General features: G+C 42.1%; 1 protein-coding gene across 2 annotated transcripts in view; it reads right to left on the bottom strand.

The window, feature by feature from the left end:
• The window catches only part of LOC129328356 (syntaxin-binding protein 2-like), a 40,033-nt gene extending 31,076 nt beyond the window's left edge, over window positions 1-8,957 (bottom strand). Inside the window, exon 1 of one of the 2 annotated variants that reach the window (XM_054977367.1) lies at window positions 8,876-8,941. Coding sequence is in view for 1 of the 2 variants with exons in the window: in XM_054977368.1 (XP_054833343.1) it covers window positions 8,876-8,912 (37 nt within the window). In the remaining variant the exon portion in view is untranslated. Of the gene's footprint in view, window positions 1-8,875 lie in introns of both variants that reach the window. The other variant, XM_054977368.1, reaches the window with a different exon arrangement.
• Between the last annotated feature and the right edge of the window lie 9,362 nt (window positions 8,958-18,319).

Genomic DNA, 18,319 nt, shown 5'->3' on the forward strand with positions numbered 1-18,319 from the left:
TTCCCCAACACAATAATACCCATCCCTATTGCCTGGTCAGCTTGTGACTTCCACCTTGAAACAGCCACCAGTGGAGGGACTGGAGGATAGGTAAGCTGTGAACTTGCCTAAGGTGCAAATCTTGTGCCAGGAATGGCAATAAAGTGCCTTCTCCAACAACTCCCCACTCTTCTCTGCAGTCTCTGTGCTCTCAAGCCAACCAGACTGAATGAGATTTAAAGCACCACCATGGCAGCCACCAAGGAAGAAAGAGCAAACTAGACACAGTGTGTGGTTTGTGGTTTCACTCCCCTTTCTCCACAGCCAGCTCTTTCTCCTCCAGGCACCCTGGCAATCTCATTCTTTCACCTGAGCTGCTGTGCCTCACGGGTGGGGAAGGAGCAGCTCAGTGTTTGGAGCTGCCCACTGGAATGCTCATGGCATGACTCAAGCCATGGCACGACCCAAGAAGGCTCCTGCAGCGGAAAGCCTGAACGGCCTTCACACTGCATTTCTGCCATCTTGCAGTCCTGCACTCCCAAGCAGGCAAGGTCTGGTTAAGGTTCAACAGTGGTGGGAAGAGACAACTCTACATGCTCACATAAGTATTCTGCTAAGTAACAAGGTTTTAGCTCTATATTTCATATTAATAGATACATCTAAGTATGTATGTGCTTGGCAGGGTAGCACACAGAGCATGCAGTAATCATGTAGCTCTTTTGGTCAATGGTAATTGCAAACATGGCTCTCTGTGAACTGTGGAGTAAGTACCACTACTCTAGACTCATTAATCTGCCAAGAGTATTTTCTTCTAAAGAATTAGCCTTGTATGGGCTCGTGTAGGTGTAGATCTCACATACTGGGTTGTCCAGAGACCACAAAGCAGAAGTCTTTTTATTCTTGGTATATTCACACATCCTAGTAACTTGGCCACTCACTGAGAGAGATTCAGGACAGTCAAGGCAGAGTGCCTGTTAAGGCATTCAGCTACAAGGTTCTCTCCATGCTGTAGATGCAAGGGTAGTTGTACAAGCAGTCGGGGAGTGTGGCTTCCATAAAGAATAGAGGGTTTGGATCTGGGTTCAGATCCACCCCTTATTCAAGCACAAAGCACAAAAGAGGCTCACTGCCTCTCAGCTAAACCCACTTCCCAAGGATGTTGCAAAGATAAAACGGTGCCACACTGGGCTGCTGACAGCTCCAGCCTTCCCTATCCTTTGAATTCACATTGTGTCTTCAAAGACACATCCAGATACGAGCAATGCATTCTGTTAAAACAATTGTTTGAAGAAGCAACTGCTCATAACAAAAGAACTTCATACCAAAGTGTGTCAGTTTTCTGTTAGCCACAATAAACTGTATTCTTAGTAACTGTTGAAGCATTCTTTCTCCACTCCCCCTTCCTCACATTTCTCTACTTTTGCACTGCCATTTACTTCTTAACCATAACTAGAATTATCAATATCAAGGTTCAGTTCCTGCAACTGAGACACTCATAGGACAGGTTTGCCTTATTAAGGTTTCATTCCCAGCGAATATTGAAGATTGCCACCCCCAGTTTATTTTTACATGTCATCTGTTCTGCCACTTGTCCTAAAAGACCTCCAACTCCCTATCCTACCTCTGTATGTTCTCAGATAAAGTTCACAAGAATCCTAGCTTGAATGCCCGAAGCATTTTCCCAATGACGATAACAAGTCAACATCCTGCTGTACAAGGACTGATTACAGACATTACAATGCAGCACTATAAATATATTAATCACAAGATTGCTGCTGGGTGCAAGTGTGTTCCATCACAGTCTTGGGTGGCTATGAACTCCGCCAGCAGGATGAGGGAGGATCTTTCCTCGACAGATCTTGAGACACCAAATGTCAATTTCTTCTCAGCTTAGTCCCTGCCCAGTCCTAGAAAACTTGCCCACTACTTAGAAGGCCAAATTACAGCTTGGAACTCTCATTGATTTTGTCCAAGAGAAATGGAATTCTAGTACCTCAGAAATGTTTCCCGTTCTGCTTTGGGTCAAAGAATCCTTTCCTGAATTCTCCAGGAAGATGCTATTTACCCAACACCCACATCCACAATGAAATCCTAAGAAGAGTTGCTCCTGTCTAAGCCTATTTCATTATGACTCTACCAAAGGGTGAAACCAAGGAGTAACTCTCAATACTACTGTTCAAAAAACTCCCGGTACTGGATTTCTTAACCATACAATAAATAAGATTTTTGTATATTTTAAATTTTTAAAGGTGTTATAGTGCTACAGGGGCATCAACAAAACAATCATACATCCTAATCAATAACAATCAATAGGTACAATCAATACATACAAATACAAATATATAAGCCGAAATATCTGATGGAATAGCCTCTGGGTGTTTCTCAAGGACAACAGTCTCTAAGGTCCACAACTGAGGCATAACCCTTCCTTGAAAAAGATGAGGTAGATAATGACAAAATAAAGTGCAAGGTATAGGAGAGATCTTACCATAACCATTCTAGGCATGCTGTTTTCCTTCTTCAAACAGACGTCTGTTTGATTGTTATTGATTAGGACGTATGATTGTTTTCTTGATGCACTTGTAGTGCTAAGCCTATTTCATTGCCAGCTTCTGGTCTGTTCCAAATGTCAGATTCCAGCCAAGGTGTGAGCTGACCATTTCACTGTCTTTGGCCAGGACAGCCATTTGCAAAACTTTGATGACTGGTATATGCTAGAGCTATTGGTAAGATGGGCAATTGACTTCCCCCTTCCTGCCTGTTTTCTGCTAACCAAGTGTGGGGGAGCATGCAAAGCCCAAGCCTCAAAATAACATGTATTTCTTCACACCATACTACTCCCCCACTCTGCTACACTGTCTTGCCTTGCCATACATTGTGTCTGGACTATATATCATGATCACAGCAACCACAGTTTTCAATTGGCCTACACTGATTTTCTGCCACACTGTCATGGTCCAAGCATGATGTATGCATGTTGACAGTTCGTAATGAATTCAGATTAGACTCATACTGGCACCTAACTGTAACTTTCAGGCAACGGTGAATAGATGCCAAGTACAGATTCATGCTAAATTTAACATTTGACATTGTCCAGAACATGACCAAATCAGTCCACAGAAATGTGCCATCAATACAGGAAAGTGTGACTACAGAGTCATAAATTCCTGTCATATAGTACAACATAAAGTCTTTCCATTTACAACCATCTTTCTCTTAAGAGGTCTATCTCAGATAGATTTGGAAAAAATGACTGCAAGTAACAACCCTGGAAATCTAACAAAGCTTTCCTAGCACAATGGAAGGCAAACCGACAAATTCCAAGCTAACTCTGGGCTTGGTTAGAAAGCTGTCTTCAAACTGTTCATTTTAGGTTCCACCCTTCCCTTTTGTGGTCTGGTCAGTCAACAACAGCTCTAACTCACATAGCAAAAAATCAGATAGCAGGCATTAACTACAACACCATTCTTTCAAATTACTTAAGTTTCAGGGACTAGAGTAAACATGATTTTTAAAAAAGGCAATTCTAGAACCACAGCTTGTATATTGGTACAAAATGTAGCAAAGAAGTTGAAGGTCATTCTACTTTAATAAATGAATAATTTAAAATAGCAGAGTATAGTACCTATTGCTAGTCACTTTTTTCAGTTGGACTATTTCTCAAAGAATTCTAATAGTCTTTTCATTTTGGACAGGACAGCTTAATTTTGGGGGGTAGTTAAATTACTCCTACTCTTTTAAAACCAGGCTTGCAATTAGCTATTCACTTGATTACCTGCTGCGAGGAAAAACTGCCCACAGGACCTTTATGAAATTATATATATTTTTAACTTAGGTGAATGCAGCTCTATAGGGCTGCTCTAGGAAGACTGCACAACTGATTTCACCCTCCCAACAATACCCAGGCCTATTCCTTGGAAAATATATAACAATGGGAGGGAGCATGACAACAACCCTTTAATATTTTTACAAGGCTATATAATATATTGTTTGTTAGGGCAAGACATTTAGTTAAGGATGAAGTGAGAAGAAATCAAACTATTTTACAGAGATTCACAACAGGAAAACTTGTTGGAATCACGGCTGGCATTATTAGTATGTTAAAACTATATTTAATCTCAGATGAAAATGAGACCTTCAGTTAATCAGAGTCTTTTCTATTGGGACCTGGACGTTTTTTTACAGCCCGGTTCTTCTTACAATTCTCTCTACATTGTCCCACTGTTACAGGATTTGAACAAGGTCCCTACGGAGAGCTCAGCTGGGATATTTTTTGAGCAAGTAAGGGGAGGCACGTGCAATTGTACTGGTATCTGCTGCTCACGTTGAAGATGAAGCATGAAACTTGCTTGTGCTTACTGTTAAGAAACAAAGTTTACAACACCTTTAAGACAAATCTGTGGAAAGAGAATTCACAAGCCTCTGCTCTACTGGATTTGTGAAACAGATTGAAAGGGAAGTCTTAAAAATGTCTTTAAAATGTACACCAACTTTCACTCTGAAGTTAAGGGCTTCAAGAGGAATATCATATTGTGTTGCACTTCAGATCTTTCCTGGACTCCTTCACTGGTACATGAATCACAGAATATTGTCCTTGATGTGTGTACCAAGTTTCATTCCGATCCCTCACTATTCAACTGAGTTACCTTATTACAAACAAACTAGACAGTCCAAAAACCTGATTAAACTTTACTTGGTCAAAAGTTACTCTCTCTTCTTTTAAATATTTGCTCCAAACACCGCCTCATGACAAAAACATTTTTGTCATGCTTACAGATCTTCTTTGACACAGCTACAAATGGTCCTGTTAACAAAAATAAAACCAGTCTTGTCTGCATCTTTTGTTCTGATTAACATTGACAACTGTACTGTCATTATGGAAGCGCCAAATGGCAAAAGACAAATTTCCTATTTGGGATCTACTGGTCTATCACTTCTGAAGAGAGTTCAGAACACTTCTGAAGAGAGTTCTGAAGAGAGTTCAGAACAAATGGAAGCAATGGGGGTGGACTTTTTAAAAGAATGGAGAAGAGTGTTTTACCACTGAAAATGAGAGCCCTTTTCCATAGCTTCAGTTATTGGCTTAACATGTCAATGAAAGATGAAAGGAGATTTCTGAGGTCATGTCTACAAGATCAAACCATGAGCAGCCTACATAATAATGGCTCTTGGCGCTGGGGTTCCCCTTAACACATACAGGCCATGCCACATTTCTCACAGCATGTGTGTTTTGCCGCATGTATCTCAGATTCTGCAGTGGCAAACGCTGTCAAGTGTGAAGGAAAGACATAGTTTGAAAACATGCAGAGGCAATGGTTAATCAACTAAGACGTTTTCAGTCAGCTGACAGCCCTAATAATTAGAAAGATTCTACCCTTCCAACAGGCAGCAAAACTGAGTTATAAACTATAACTTGTTAAGTGTGCCCAGTCGTATGTAAGCCCAAAAGGCTCTACTCTCAGATTTTTAAAATCCATGATCTCTTTTGCTAGGGTTGTTAGTACAGCAAAGGAGACTGGGTTAAAAACTTTTGTCAGTGACTGCAAAAGGTGGGAGTGGGCTCCAATCTTGCAGCACTTTTACTCACGTCATCTCCATCTGTTTCCCCTCACTGGATAATACAAAGGTTATGCAGCTCTTCAAATATCAAATATAAATGAAATCAAACTAATACAACCCACTAGACTTGGACTATGGCCCTTGCCTCTCTTATGGACTCACAGTGTGACCTTCAGCAAGTTCTTTCTCATCTTCAGGTTAAAGTGTTGAACCTCACAAGATTGTTGTGAAAGTAAACACACCAAAAGGTGGTAAAACACGTGGCCAATCCTAAGCAGAGTTACTCCAGTCTAAGCCCATTGATTTCAATGAGCTTAGAACTGTGTAACTCTGCTTAGGATTGCACTGTAAGAGTACTAATAGCAGAAGTGGTAAAGAAAGAGGTATTATTTCTTTTAATTTTTCCCTAGGGGTGGGCTTGAACTATGCTGTCCTGCTTGCTTGGCCTGTTGCTACATCAAGACATGAGGAAGACATCTCAGAGTTTGTATGGCAGAAGTTCTAAGGCAGCAATAAGGACAGAGAGCAGATCCCCATTTCCTTATCATAACAATGACAATTGCACAACCAGCTGCTGCATCATGTACAGAAACAACTCAGTGATGACAATCAAAATAGCAATGTGTGTGTGCAGAGTTTGCAACACATTTAACATTAGGACTTAGTATTACTTAAGTTGGGAAACCAGGCAGAGAGGTTAAAAAGGTCAGCCAATGTGGTATTAAGAAAATAGGGGGAAGGAGTGTGTTGTTAACCTTCTAAAAGGATCAGATCTTAACAATATCCTCTGGTGATTTATTAGAAAAAACACAGGGTCACACCCTGCAACCCTAAGAATGCAGTCACGTTTGAAGTTTGGTACAGCAAGTACGGCACAGAAGGAAATGAACAAGATGGGAAAACTTTTCCTCTCCCCATACAAGTGTTAAATGAATAATATGAGTTAACCTAACCTTACTTAAACATCACTATATAACGTGAACATTAGAAGCAATCTAATTGATCTGATACCTTCTGCCATGCTTAATACTGGAGCCTAACCTGCTGCCAAAGAACTCACAGCCCTCATCCTTAGCATGTTTAGTCAGAAAGCAAGTCTTTTAGACATACTCCTAGGTAAATGTACATAAGAAATGAAAAGCCTCTGTCTGTTCAAATATCCAGTTTTAAAATGGGAGTTTAAAGGGAGTTCATCACTAATTTAAAGGAGGCCTAAAAAGAGCAGCCTTGGCTAACTCAAATCATATACGTTCTGTGAGGTCTACAATACTATAGAAGACTGGACAGCTGGCATTGTTAGCAACCTCAATCAGCTCCTGGCATTTTATCAGGTTTCTCAAAGTTCCTGTGAAGGGCAAAGAAACAGATACATTCAGTTACATGACTGTGGTAAAAGTGAACAATATCGATGAACGATATTGATTAACTGAAAAGGACTGAGGGCCAAACTAGATGTGGCAGTTCCCTCAGGGCTGCCACAAGAATGCTGCCACCATTTAAAAGTGATTTTAAAATGCAGCAAGCAGGCCCACAGTGCAGTGCTCTTGTTCAAGTCATGCCTTTTCAAACAATGAAACATCTGCGGGAGGGGGGCTCTTTGAGCATTTGAAAAGGTGGGGATGGGGAACAAGAGCACCCCAGCATTTTAAAACTGCTTTGAAATGGCAGCAGTGCTCTTGTGGCAGCCACAAGGACAAGGTCACTAGTCTGGCCTTGAGAACTACTGTGAGGATGACAGAGGATAAGGTAAATCATACGTGAGACTCTGCTAATGCTATATTAGAAAAAATGCTAAGAAACATTAACACAACAGACAGGGGTCCTTGGGGCAGGTTTTAAGACAGAAAGAACACAATGGTTCACCCTATCCACCAGAGATCAGACAAGGAAAACATAGGTACAGCTTACAGACGTTTACATTTTTAAGTACTAGGAAAAAATAACCTAAAACTAGTTCACCGATAAAACGAACTGTTAGTTCTTCCCCTAAAATAACAGTCTACAGTCTTTTCCACAAAATGCTTCATGGGTCGCATTTTTACAGTATATTTTCTCTTGCCCCTTTAGTTCTTATTTCTAACCAGTGGGAAGGGCAGGTTAGAAATATAATAAATAATAATATTATTTAAATGTGATGCTAGTGGGTAAGAACAACTTACCTGTGCAACATTACACGTGCATAGCATTTCATTTAAATTGGGTCCTTAGCTGCTGCAAATGCAATATAGCGCACTAGATATCCATAGCCTGGCATGCTCACAATTGAACACACAGCATGAGAACCAGTTTGGTGTAGTGGTTAAGAGTGTGGGACTCTAATCTGGAGAACCGTTTTTTATTCCCCACTTCTCTGCTTGAAGCCAGCTGGGTGACATTGTCAGTCACAGCTTCTAGGAGCTCTCTCAGCCCCACCCACCTCACAGGGTGTTTTGTTGTAGGGATAATAACAACATACTTTGTAAACCACTCTGAGTGGGTGTTAAGTCATCCTGAAGGGTGGTATATAAATCAAATGTTATTATTATATTATTATTATAAGGAGCATCCTAGTTGAAAGAAGGTACTAGGAGCAAGGAAGCAGTATCACACTGGTTAAGTTCATCTTAACTACCACATCACATTAAATTGGGCCTTCCTTTTGCCTCATTTCTCTTCCACTTCCCCCCCCCCCAACTCGCATTCCTCTGATAATAAAAGGGGAGGGGGATCACAGACCATCTCAAATCAGTCCTCAAAGCAGCTCTGGATCCCGACACAATAGTTCAAGATCAATTTCTTGCAGTTTTAAAGGAGAAGGGGGCTAAGGAGGCATCTCTCAGAAATGGAAGGATTCCAATCTACACTTCCTGTCTACAAGCAGCTGTGCTGAAAAACCGACGAGATCGTCCAAAATAACGAGGTAGCTTCTTTTGATGTGATGTATGAGAAAAGAGACTAAAGAACACAAAACGCTTCTAATGGTGGAAAAGAAAGACAGCGACAGGGGCTCATCAGAGCAGGTTCAAGTACTAGCCCAATTCTCATATTTACTCTCCTGGAAGATGAGGGGTCGGTCAACTCTCCCCCCCCCCTCCCCCAGGATCCCCCTATCAGAGGTGATAAGAAGCGGCAAGGTCTGGCACAATGATAGATGGTGGGTCAGAGGGCCCCCCCACCAGTCCTCCCCGCGTCCCCCTCCAGCGGGGCAACAGGTGCGCATTCCGCCAGGGCGCAGAAGCCAGGGAGGAGGGAGGAAGTGACTCTCCTCCAGCCCTCTCCCGCGAAAGCCCAGAGTCCCGCGCGTGTCCCCAGCAGAGGGCCCCCAACACACGCGCGCCAATCCCCCGCCCGCACTCACTCTCGCCCACTACCGCCTTGAGGCCAGCCGGCGCCATGGCCCCCGAGTCCCGCTCCGGTGCTTGCTTCCCTAGAGGCCTCCACTTCCGTGTCGGAAGACGGGCGGAGCGACGCACAGCAAACCTTGGGACTCGCCCCCTCCTGAGCCCGCCCTTGGGGACACACCCCTGTGGCAAGGAGGCTCCTGCCTGCAAGAGACGCTCGCGCAGTTGCTGACTGGAAGCACCGGCTGGAGCGACCGTCGGGTCTTGTGCGCCGCGTTGGTTTCGTCGCTGCGAGCGGGGCATCTTTGGAACAAGGAAAACTCCTTCACGCGGCGGTGTGCGTGGTCGCGGACCGAATTCCTGAAAAGAGAACGAACAGGGCAGGGAGCCGGGGCCAGCCAGAGAGTTTGGGCACAGGTTTATCAGGCTCCCTAGAGTTTCAAGAGCCCCCACTTTCCCTTCACACTTTTGTTAATAATAACCCTTATGGACGCTGGTGCAGGTCTAGGCTCCGTGGAAAGTTACAAACGACTTCAGTATCGTCCACCCCACTGGGCTTGGGCTGCAACTCAACCACTCTTCTGGAGCTGTGTTCTTTAGGGTGGGCTGGGGTTTTAATTCGCGCACCCCTGTTGCTCAAGGCTACTTTATAGTGGTGGGGTTAGTTTATTTATCCAGGGCTATTTCACCCACAAGGGGCTTAGACAATTGTTTAAAAAAGCTACAGCATCATCGAAACAGCGCAGGTGTAAAACAATAATCCGCAAGTAACAGGTATCTGGTAATAGTTTTTCATATCTCTATCACTGTAAATTGTATACAGTACTGCAGAGAATAATGGTGGAGTACTCTAGGGCTTTTGGATGACACATTTGCCTTGTCCCTTTCAATCCGTTTCAGACCAGGCTAAGGGACACAGATGGCATCGGTTGCTTTAACTGATGATCTAATGTAGACAAAGGTTGTGCTTCTTTGTTGTTATTGGATCTATCAAAAGCCTTTGATATAGTGTATTGCAGGGCTTTTTTCTGGGAAAAGAGGTGGTGGAACTCAGTGGGTTGTCCTCGGAAAAAATGGTCACATGGCTGGTGGCCCCACCCCCTGATCTCCAGACAGAGCGGAGTTTAGATTGCCCTCCGCACTGGCGCGGAGGGCAATCTAAACTCCTCTCTGTCTGGAAATCAGGGGGCAGGGCCACCAGCCATGTCACCATTTTCAAGAGGTTCTAGAACTCCGTTCCACGCGTTCCCGCTGAAAAAAAGCCCTGGTGTATTGTATCATCCTGCTGAGAGTTTGGTGGCAGAAGTAGGTATTTATTTACTTACAGCTCAACTTTCTCACTGAGGCTCAAGATAAATTACAGAATATAGAAAACAATTCAGTCAGACAGCACAGGATATTCTACAGGTATTTTGGGACTCAAGGCAATAAAAAAAATCACCATTGAAAAATCTTTGTCCGTTTGTGATTCTTTTCAAGAGACGCAAAATGAAAAGCTCTAAACAAAGCCTTGTGAAGCTATATATGGTAATTAAAGGTTCAAAGAAAAATAAAAACCATGTAAAATTGATTCATTTGAAATGTGGTTCTGGAGGAGAGTTTTGTGGATACCATAGACAACGAAAAAGACAAGTGGGTTCTAGATCAAATCAAGCCTGAATTCTCCCTAGAAGCTAAAATGTCAAAACTGAGGCTATTGTACTTTGGTCACATCATGAGAAGACAAGATTATCTGGAAAAGTCAATAATGCTAGGAAAAGTGGAAGGCAGTAGGAAAAGAGGAAGACTTAAAAAGAGATGGCTTGACTCAATAAAAGAAGCCAAGTCATCCAGTTTGCAGGATCTGAGCAAGTCCATTAGGACGTTTTGGAGGTCTTTCATTCATAGGGTCACCATAGGTCAGAGACGACTTGACGGTACGTAACAACAACAACAACCAACATGTAAGCTTTTGAATTTCTCAGAAATGTTCTTAAGTCTGGCTGTTTAAAATACAAAAGAAAAGATGATGGGGGAAAAAATTCAGATCATGTTCTTGAGGCATTTTGTTTGCATTCTGTTTATATTAGATTACTGTGCAAACTAACCTTAAGAGCATTTTCCCACACAAGACTTAGATCTGTTCTTGCTGCAGTAAATTTTTAATGTAGCTGTAAAACCTGCAGTGGCAATACTATTCATACCAATTAAAATGCCTCTCTTCTGCAATAATGATGATCAGACAACATACATAATGCAAGAAATACTTAAAGGGAATTTAATGCTCCAAAGGGGCAAATAACTTTGCAGTTAAAGTCCCTCTCCTGTGTAATTCTGAGTTATGAAGTTGTATACTCCAAGGATAGTGAAGCTACAGCTAGAGTTGCCATGTCTTGAAAAGTTGAATCAGAACAAGTGATCATGTTTAGCTCCATGTAATTAAAAGCTCCACCTGTTGGTTTCTGTATATCAAATCAAAAGGATAGAAGCAGGCCATATCGGGTTTTTAAAAAATCTTAGTTACATCATCACTGTGACACATAACTTTAAGGGCCTTGTTCTTTCACCTGGATCTGATGAAAAGAAGAACAAGAGCTGGGTATTGTCAGCACCTTACTCCATATCTCCACTCCAGACAATGTCTCCCAACAGGTTTTTGTAGATATTTAAAAGGATGGAAGACAAAAGAAACATATTGGTAGAACTCCATGGTTGTCATGGCAGGTATGAGGCTGTAAACCAGATCAGTCAAGGGGAGCCTGATGTGACTGCTGAGAGCCCCCACCCCAGACTAAAAACCTGGGTGGGGGCTCCAACACGACATCAGAGACTACTTGTGTGAGCTCAGACAGGGCTACTGAGTGCCCTGGTGCTCTGGACAGCAGAGTGAATGTTGAACCATCGGACTTCCTAGTATTCCCACAGCCCATGAAAAATTCATGCAGGGAGACACAATGACTCTGTTTTGCTAGAAGTTAAAAATGGCCCTTGTAAAAATGGGAAGAACTCTGAAAAACACCAGCATTTTTAAATAATATAATTGCAAATGGAACTTTTACATTACATTTTATTGCAGCTTTTGAGTTTGTCTTGGACTTCTTCTCTGGTGTTTGGTGTTCATTCTTCTTTTAGCTTGGCTTTGGTTGCAGTCAGATCTGCCAATCCTATTTTTTAGCTATTTCCAGATACATGTACTATGCACTGATTACCTGGCTGGAGCAAATGGCACTACAGAGATGCCTCCTTAGATGCGCTCCACCTGTGTTAATAATCTCTGCTTTCTTCATAAAGGGGGAATTTAAAAAAGGAAAGGGGCAATGAATTCACCACCACCAGGTGCTCCTTGGGTTCCGTATCTGCATCTTGCCCCCAGCTTTGCCTGTGGAGTATCAGCAAGGGTGCATATGTGTATGTTGAATTCATAAAGCTCAGTGTCCGCCCAACTCCCTGTTAGCAGAAGCTGGCTGTGTGCAAGTGGAAGGGGGAGGCTGCTTTAGAATAAAGTCCACATGAAACTTGTTGCTTTAAGAAAGGAAAGGCATTCATACTGTGACAGGAATGGCAAGACAGGTATTCTAACCATCTATCTAACTGAGATGGAGAGAGAGTCAGAGAGCACATGTTGCCCTCTTGGAAGTTTAATTAGGGAGAGAGCAGACAAAGAGAAGGAGGGAATCAGAAGGAAGTCCATAAGAATAGCAATCTAAGTACAAAGAAATAACAGCAGAATAGACGAGAGAAAGCAGATGGAAGGGTTCAACCTGTCCACTTTGAAAGCTCTTCTACACCCTCTACAGTACTGGTGTACAAGGTGCAAAGAGACAGTGCGCTATCCTTCAGTTCCTATACATCTGCCATGCTTACAGCTAAGATGATGGACTCATCCTTGTTGCTGCCAGAAAGAGGGAGAGACTGATAACATGGTATGCTGGGCAATCAACCAAATGTAGCAGCAACCATCTAAGATAGATCACAGGACTGGCATACCTGACTGCAATATAATCCACACTTTCTTGGGAGTAACCTCCAGTTAGAACAGTCATTTACTTCTGAATAAGCATACATAGGACCATGGCTACAACCCTAACAATACTTACCAGAAAGTAAATGTCATTGAATTCCCCGAGATTTACTTCTGGGTAAACATGTCTGGGTGTATTCAGGCTAGGAAGAAGCAAGATTTGGAGGGGGAGAAAGGGTGTCCACAATGATGGTAGGTCTTGAGGTTAAAGGAACCTCAGGGACTTGAAAGGTATTAAATGCTTTGTGTAGTATCAATTGTTAACACATTCCATCTACGTGGGGTAGATTATAAGAATAAGTGGACACCTGATCTTGATTCTGATATGACCATAGGAGAAAGGGATGCAAGTGGAATAAGATAAACAACATCGGTTAAATGTAAATATGAAAGAAAATTATTGTAAATTACATTTTCATTGGTATATAATGCTATTACAATTCAAATCTGTCTATAATTTATAGGCTATTGGCACTATTGAATGCAGAATTTAGTCATGTATTTTGGAAACGTTCATTAGCTGTACAATTTTGAAAGCAAGTTTTGGATATTTTCAGAGACTTTCTTTCATAGGAACCAAAAATAGCTGTATTACGATATTTTAAGAACACTGTAGTGTTCTTGACAGCTGCTAGAATGACCTAATCTGTTCTTTGGAATCAAACATCATCACCCTCAGTAATGGATTGGTATGAAAGGTTTTTGCTCTTATGGTGGTTTACGTATTATAAAAAAGCAATGGAAATTATTCTCAGAGATAAAATTGGGGAAAATGTGTTTATTTATAGCATACTGGAAAAGCAGGCTCAATGATAACAGGGTACATGGATGCATCATACAATATAACGCATTATGTTTATCTGCAATTGTGTTTCTGTGAGTTGTATTATTGATAGTAAAAACTATTAAAATAGAAATGTACTAAAAATGGTTTCAAAGATCCTGGGCTTTTAAAATGCTTAGGACTATATCCATTGTTGGGCTGGGAGAAACATGACATATTTATTTATGTATTTATTTTTATACTACCCCACCCTTCCTCAAAGGAGCTCAGGGCAGCATTTATTTATTTTATTTATGACATTTTTAGTCCACCTTTCTCACTGAGACTCAAGGCGGATTCCACAGTATGAGATTAGTATAATCAGTAACAAGTACATTTCAATACAGTATCAAGGACATTCAATACATTATCAAGGACATTTCCATAAACAATGCTATAGGATAAATAGATACAGGTTTAAAAGACGTAGTATTAGCAAGAATCCAATACAGAGTAGAAAAAATACTGAAGCAGAACATAATTCCAGGACTAACATTAGACAACATGGAGCACTGGTGGTACACAGGAGTACATGTTTAAAGCAGCAGATAATACATAAGGCAATACAGTGATGAGGTCTATTTTACCTAACTCATTAGTGAAGCATCTGAGACCCCATCCCTACAATACATCAGTCTCCCCTTCTTCATTTTATGTAACCCCATGACAATTCTCACAACAACCCTATGAGATAAGTTAGGTTGAGAGAGTGTGACTGGCCCCATATTTCTATTCTTATTTTTATTCTGACCTTTTTTATGAATCATGGGGCAGTTCAGCAAGTGTGGTTCCTTGGCTCTGCATTGCTACAAATGTTGGCTGACTATTCACTTGTTAGGTTAAAGGCTTAGAATGGTCAGCAGATGTTTTCTCAGTGGGTGCTAGTTGTTAGGGGATAACCCTCATGAGTGACTTGATGACACTTTACACATACAATCCTCATGAGAGGTGAATCTTCTTTGTTGAAAGGAGGGGGCAGGTGTATGTATGAGTGTAAAGAAACAGTAAGAGCCAAACCACAAGAGACTCATTACACGGGGTGGGTCAGCACAAGTTTACCTGGGAAGTGTAGGAGACTCCTTCCCCTTTCTGCCACTGCTCACCGCCTGCTGTCCTCTCTGAACGTGTGTGTTTGTGTGTGGAGCGGGGGGAGCCCCAAAGTATTTCCCCACCTTTCTCCTGCCTGTCGCCTTACAAACTGGAAAGGAGCTGAGGAAAAGGGATACGTTTCTTTCTGGGTATTGGGGTGGGGGTGGGGCGAGACAATGACAGAGGAAGGGGAAGGGGAAGGAGAAAGTGGAAAGGACCTGGAAACAGAAAGAAATGGAGCTGTGAATTGTCTGAAGCACCTTGGGGTGCAGAATTTCTCTCTCACAGGATGTGATCTGGAGACAGAGGTTCTGTTGTCCCATAATCATCTAGTGCCTTCTCATCCAAAGAGAACCATCCCCGGTTGCCCTGCTGGCACCAGAGGAACTTCTAGCTTCTTGACGAGGGAAGTGATAACAGTATGAACAATTTCTATGCTTCTCTACACTACTTAAAATGATCATTGTCTCATTAACTCTCTCAACAATTCAACCTTTTAACAAACAAAGGAGGTTGGGCTGAGTACCCTGGGCTTTTTATGATGTCTAATGACACATGATGCTGTGAACTTGCTGAAGTTCAGACATATCTGATCAAAGTCTTGATGGAAGACCATATGAGAAGCCTATGAACACGCCCTTGATGGGTGAAAGTTCCATGACAGTCAAAAGTTGGGATATAAATGTAATTGGTGAGTAAAATGAAGTAAGATGTGGCCTGTACCACACTGGTTATCACCGCTACAAAAATGCATTTTCTGTAATACCTCACTAGCTGACTTTAAATTGATATTGTCGCCTCTGGATTAGGCCCTTGTTAAGACACTGAGAGGTCCAAGGGCTCAATGTTGATCTGAGGTGACATGGACTGTTTTCTCCTGGCCTAGGAGCTGTTCCTGTCATGGAATGTACTTACCATATACCTGCTGCCCACTCAGTAAGTGTAAGTGGCACAAGGATACAGGCATCAGAGGCATGCCAGGCACTGCCATCCATACATCAGTGCCCTGACCAATAAGACAAGCATCCAGAAGTTCTGCCTAAAGAAGGTGATGATCCACGAGCTGTGTGAGGCACTGGGCTGGAACCTGCAGGGATTGCCTGAGGGGAATCCCTGTTCTCCAGAAGGCCCTCCAGAAGTTGCTTCTGTCTCTCTGGTATCTTGCCATCGGTTATTTTCAGGCCATGGTGACTAATATTCCTTGTCAATGGTCAGCTGCAGCCGACCTTCATGGAGGACATACATCAGCACCTGCATGAGTACATCCACTTCGACTAAGGTTGTCAAACCAGAATTAAGACTTTTCCTGGAGACTTAAGGGTAGAGCCTGGGGAGGGCAGAGTTTGGGAAGGAGGGACCTTAGGGGGATATAATGGCATAGAGTCCACCCTCCAAACTTACTGTTTTCTCCTGGGGAACTTTCTGTTGTCTGGAAGAGTTATTCATGACAGAGCTCTGCAGGCCCCACCTGGAGGTTGGCAGCCCTAACTTCACCATTATAGAGGTTGAATTCGGCTTCTGCAGTGCTCACCAGTTTCCTCAGCATCATTGGTGCTATCGATGTTGTCATCATTACCCACAGAATGATCCAGATAAACCACTTGTGATGACTCTGGCATCTTCATTGACATCCTTGTCAAGTTCTCAGGCAGTGTCCATGATACCCAGATTTTCTCCACTTCTAGCCTCAGTTGCCTACTAGCCACATGGCTGGAGGTACAGGAATGGATTCTGGGGCTGGATGAGGGGGGGGGGCTGTGCCTTTCGGTGGGGTGGAAGCTGGCACCTGGACCTTGACCTCAGGCCCCCCGCAGGTGACTGGGGCTACCTGATGACAAGTGGCCATGGAATGTGTGTTCAGGCAACTTAAGATAAACTTCTTTTGCCTCTACCACACAGGGGCCACCATGCCATGAAAGTGGTCAAGCTGTTTGTTATCTGGGCCATGTTTCACAGCATTGCCACATGTCAACAGCTCCCACAGCATGTCGATGAGGGCCCAGGACAGGCTCCATGGCCAGTGGAACATGACTCTGAATAGGTGCAGCGGGTTATCGAGCACTACAGGGGCATCACCATACCTAAACAGGTGCAGGGTGCCAAAGCCAAGGGGAAGGCAACCCCTTTGGTGGTCCTATGATGTTTGGTGTGGGTGAGTTTGGGGCATGTACATAATTGATTGGTGGGTTGTCTGGTATGTGCTTTCTGTTCCTATCAGTTCACTGCTGTGTTTCTCGTTATTAATAAATGTTGACCTGTTACATATCCCTTTGTAATGTAGCGCTTTATTTATTTATTTGATTTACGTTATTTATATTTTGCCTTTCTCACTAAAACTCAAGGCAGATTACACAATGTTATGTGAATCAGTACAGTCAATTTCAAAGATATTTCAATAAACAATGTAATCTTATATACTAACAGCCAAGTGGCAACATCTGAGGATTCATAAATTCAGAGATTTGGAGTCATGAATGGACAAGACAGATCTTCCTACACCTGAAAAATTTCCCAGGTTTGCAGGGGGGAAAAAATCTGAAATCTAAAAAAAATACATTGAGGGGTTAAAAAACCCAAATGATAAAAGGCATAACCGTAGCTTTAACCAGATGCCCTCAGGGGCTGTTGCTGGGCAACGGTTTGAAATTTATGAATGAACCGTGCTTCTTGTTGCAAAAGGATTCTGGAAACATCTGTTTGATTGTGAGGATGAGCTTTAAACTGATATAAAACCAAGAAGTGGGGATCATCTGGTTGGTGTTGAACCAGAAGCGCTTCTTATACTTTATGTGGAATATGTGACATATGTTCCATAATTCTTATCTTGACAGATCTAGTGTGAACCCCTACAAACAGTAACGGGCAAACACACATAATTAAGTGAACCACATTCCTAGAGCTGCAGAAGGTTTGTTGTTGCAATTTAAAGGTGCAGTAACCTCTAGGATGTTTAAATTCTGTGGTTCCTAATGCTAATCAGCAAACAGAACAAACAAAGATAATTTTATTAGAAGAAAACCCAATATCAGCCTAACTAAAATGTATCTAATGTATCTGGTCTTACGAAAGCCTATTAAAGTTTTAAATTCACAGTCTGGTGTCTCAGGCAAGAGATGCCAATGCTTAAAAATAATTAATTTTATTATTATCCTGTTAAGGTTGTCTTTTTAAGTTCTTGTGTCATTCATGGAGCACCTTTTCAACCATTTTGAAACTCAGACAGGCTTTTGTTGACTATTGAGTGATTGGCTATTAAACTTTGAAATGTTGGTAGGTATGTTACATTTGAGAATTTTTTGCAGTTGTGTTCACTTGCACTTGAATATTATTTGTAATATGGTCCTATATTGTGTATTACAGAAGTTTTTCACTTCTATGAAGTAATCAGATTGTATTGACTTGCTATGTAATCCATATTAGTAAGCATGGTAAGTTATATTTGTATGAACTTTATCATTCATGATTAGTATTAGACAGGGATTTTTTTCTGGGAAAAGAGGTGATAGAACTCAGTGGGTTCCTCTCGGAGAAAATAGTCACATGGCTGGT

This window comes from Eublepharis macularius, chromosome 4 (genome assembly GCF_028583425.1).
Source record: "Eublepharis macularius isolate TG4126 chromosome 4, MPM_Emac_v1.0, whole genome shotgun sequence".
Classification (NCBI taxonomy): domain Eukaryota; kingdom Metazoa; phylum Chordata; class Lepidosauria; order Squamata; family Eublepharidae; genus Eublepharis; species Eublepharis macularius.